This window comes from Chenopodium album, chromosome 15, assembly GCF_948465745.1.
Source record: "Chenopodium album chromosome 15, dcCheAlbu1.1, whole genome shotgun sequence".
Lineage (NCBI taxonomy): Eukaryota > Viridiplantae > Streptophyta > Magnoliopsida > Caryophyllales > Amaranthaceae > Chenopodium > Chenopodium album.
The window spans coordinates 3,043,003-3,047,077 of record NC_137848.1 but is presented as its reverse complement, the minus strand read 5'-3'; the positions used below and the strand labels follow the sequence as shown (position 1 = coordinate 3,047,077).

The 4,075-nt window shown below is 32.6% G+C and overlaps 1 protein-coding gene across 1 annotated transcript; it reads right to left on the bottom strand.

The window, feature by feature from the left end:
- Nucleotides 1–332: 332 nt before the first annotated feature.
- Nucleotides 333–1,764, bottom strand: LOC145581601 (uncharacterized). Its single transcript, XM_081638613.1, has one exon. The coding sequence runs from the start codon at nucleotides 1,224–1,226 to the stop codon at nucleotides 675–677; it is 552 nt and encodes a 183-aa protein (XP_081494739.1). The 5' UTR covers nucleotides 1,227–1,764; the 3' UTR covers nucleotides 333–674.
- Between the last annotated feature and the right edge of the window lie 2,311 nt (nucleotides 1,765–4,075).

Genomic DNA, 4,075 nt, shown 5'->3' with positions numbered 1-4,075 from the left:
TAAGACCTTTGCTTGTCGAACTACTATACTAAGCGCTTACCTATAAAAGAAAAAAGGAGATGAGGAATGTAATTGACGCATTTGATCACATTAATAGCTCAATTAAACTTTTTTTTTTTTTTTTGGAAAACAATTAACCTTTTTTCTTGTGTTGTCTTGTATTATTAATTTATTACATTTTTTCTAGAAGAAACAATTACTAAATCTGCAGCCTTTATTATCTATAAAATGGAATGGGGCTTTGTATTAAAGTTTAAATGAGATTATAGTTAAAACAAGGACAATAATAATGTTCAATATAAACAATCCGGAAAATATATATATTATGCATATGTATAAATCCAAGTATATAACTATATAGCTTAATTGCGCAATACCAATATTTTACACTTGCATCCCACGATTGATTACATAGCTAATAAATTGCACATTTTTTAATGACCTTGTTCTTAGTACATTGAAGGTTGCTCAACAATGATATCTAACACTAGATACGTGGTCACCCAAAATAAAAACTTATGGCACCAAATCAACACCAAGGCAGAAGAAAAAAAAAAAAAAGTTACTACCTCTTTGTCGAAACTTTATTAGCTAATTTTCACGTCACTAGATCAAATAACACCATCAACGTGACAATTAGTCTCAAACAAAGAACACATTGAATAGTGATTGATTCAAGTGATTAGTCTACTAGACGTGGTGAGAAGGTGGTACGAGCTGCGACTCCTGGGAAACCTACACCGTGTGCTATTGGTGTTATCCTCAAGATCATTTGCTTCCATCTCATATAAAACTTTGACGAACAAGTCAACTTCACAAGGAAGCATTATAGGGCCATCATGAAACCCATACTCAGATTCAGCTTGTTCAAGCAACACCTTAAAGAGGGGGTGGTTTGTGCAACTAATTTTGATAACAAACCTTTGCTTATCGGGCCCCACGTAGACCGATAAGCAACCCTTTGGTGATAAAGGGCTCACCCGAGGGTTCCTATTATTTGACCCAGATAATTTGTCGAGTCTTGGGCTAAGAGGGCTCGAAAGGCAAAGTGTTGAACATGATTTGCTCTTCACCATAGGACGACTACGATCAGGTGACGATGATATCGACAGAAGACTTGTTGAAGGTACCCTTACTAGTACTTGACCATGACCTATAGACTTGCATCTTTCCCATGTCTTTTTTAGCACATTTCCCTTCTTTCTCTTATCTTGCAATCCCTCCATTTTTATTTTTTCGTAACAAATCACAAAATCGTACGTGTGTCAAGTAACAAAAAAAAAAGAAAAAGAAATCAAATATCTTGAATTGGATTCAAAAAACAAATAAATTTGGGTTATAAAAGACTTTGGAATACATCACCCAAGTAAGAAACCAAATGGAACACGGCTTGAAGTCTTGGCTTAGTCGGGTTACTCATATTCCTTCCTCCCACCAAAAAAAAAAATTTGATACCCCGTCGATAAAAAAGCTTAGGGAACACAAAAACAAATTTCGAGTCCAAATCCTAGATCAGGAATCTTATATGTGTGGGATAATAATTGATCACCTAGAAAAAGATATGTTTTAAGTTATAGAGAAATTGAAAGTGGTAAAGAAGTACGAGTATAAATGTATGATAAGAGAACAAGGTGCTTAGTTTAAGATTGTGGATTTTTAGTGTGTATGAGGGTTGAAGAGATAAGGAAGAAATATGAGGAGCTTAAATAGAAAGAAGAAATTAGAAGAAGATATAGCACACAATAATTTTGAGGGTATTTACTGGGGTATATCTTAGCTTCATAATAAATGCAACTCATTCGATCACATATTATATAATGATGGAGGGGGCCATTTGATGACAATGATGTAATATAGGTTACTATTCACATTTTAATATTATACTTTTGTTTTATGAGATATATTTTTTGTCAACGCCCCAATTGTCTTGTTTTCATAGGGGTATCTTCTTTATTCGACTTTTGAATTATTGCCTTTTCAAGTAAATGAAGTGTGAATATTGTTTTTATTTATTTATTTACATGTATTTCTTGAGAGAAGAAAATACAATACAAATATTCTTTTTGTTTATTTAGTTATATTGTTTCTACTACCTATATTTCTTATTATTTGCAATAAAAGTGAGGTATTATTTGTGAGATATAAAAAAATTCCTTTATTACAAATAATAAAAAACGAAGGTAGTAGTTTGATTGTAGAAATCATAAAGAGAAATCAAGGGAAAAAAATGGTGATCATATACGAATCTTATAAATTTACACAAACTTTTATATGCGGTTGACCACACCATGTGACCAACCATTATGGGGATTACTTTGTTAATGTTATAGGGGTTACTCACTTCGGTCAAGGTTACTAAGTCGGTTAGGGGTTAATTGGTCGGTTAGGGGTTATTTAGTCGGTCAGGAGTTACTTGGTCATGAGTTACTCACTCGATCAGGGGTAACTAAGTCGGTCAGGAGTTATCCGATCAGGGGTTACTTACTTGGTCAGGAGTTACTAAGTCGATCAGGGATTACTCGATCACGGGTTACTTGGTTAATTAGGGGTCACTCGGCCAGAGGTTTATGATAAATAATGATAAAAAAGTGGGTTAGTTGAGGTAAGAAGAGCGCATCAAAAGTGGTACTTATGGATAAAATGAATTGTACTTGTATTGCAATATTAACAACTTTCTTAAACATCATTGCAGGGCAACTGTATGAAACAGGTAAAATAAAAAATTCGTTCATACAAATTATAGGATATACAATAGGATATTCCGATTCAAGTTTCTTTATTTCTTTATATTATATGGTTTTTGTAATTGTGTGTAATAGACCTTAAAAATTTCTAGGTGTTTGTTAAAATTTCTATTATTCTAGTCACCTTTATAGACCATAAATAAGTTAATTAGATCGTTGGTTGGATCGTTGGTTGGTGGGGCACATATATTGTATAATTTTACTTAAGATTTTTCATTCTAATAGTAAAACTTCCATCTCACTTTTGTCATTATTTTGGATGTATGTATATTTATTATTGCTATGTGTGAATATTTAACAAGCAAATAAGCAAATTGTACTATTCGTACGTACGTCATTTAATTGATTTGATCCAAGTTTCATGCTGGTCGATAATTAAAAAGTTTGCTTTTTACTGTGTACACAATAGTAATTGTTAGTATTATTTAAACTATATATATACTAGTTTTTATGAATCAAATTAAAGTGAAGAATAGCATATTCTTTTGTAGATGTACAAATGGAGCATTTAAAATAGAATTTAGGTAAATAAGTCATGCACAGTATAATTGAACGAGTTGAATTTAGAAATTAATTAGAATGAGCTCACAAAATCAAGTCTAATGGTTGCAGGCTACTATACAATCTAAGCCGTTGACTTTCAAATGTTATTTTACTTAGAATTGACTATTCCAAAACTATAAAACGTAACTTCGTTTTCACGAATAGGCAATTTCTAGCCAATTACAGTGGAATGTAAGCAATATAATTGTCAAAAAAGGTGAGATGCTTGAATTTGTGGCTTACATTCACCCAAGTCCTAGGCCATGCAATGAATCTTTGGAATTTATTATCGACGTACATTTGAATATGTCAATATATAATTGAGAACGGGCGTGCGAAATTGAAATTACTCCGTCCTTAGCGCATACTCGCTCTAGACTCTAGAAGTCTACAGCAGTCCCTACTTTGCTTATGAGAAATTCATGCATGCAACATGTGCTAAGGTAAGTCGTTGATCAACCATATCATGCATTGATGTGGTCGTGTGGAACGAATATCATTGAATTCCGTGTAATTGATGAAAACATTAAGGGGGTGTTTGGTATGACTAATAGCCGGTAAATCGTTTGTATTAGGTTTGAGGAGCTTGCTTGAGCCAGTATAGAGATTTCTGCAGAAAATATGGATTAAAAAGGAAACAAATAAGTGGAAGGAAATAAATCATTTAACTCTTACCTTTTCATTTGTTTGGTTTAATCATGAAAAGGAATCAGTTAAAACTATCTTTCTTTATTTTTGTTTGAGGAGATCAAAAAGTAATTAAGAGTAATTGCTACCTTAGATTTCAG

Bases quoted from the DNA above. Each gene is read 5' to 3' on its own strand.
- LOC145581601 (XM_081638613.1), bottom strand. From the start codon at position 1,226: ATGGAGGGATTGCAAGATAAGAGAAAGAAGGGAAATGTGCTAAAAAAG.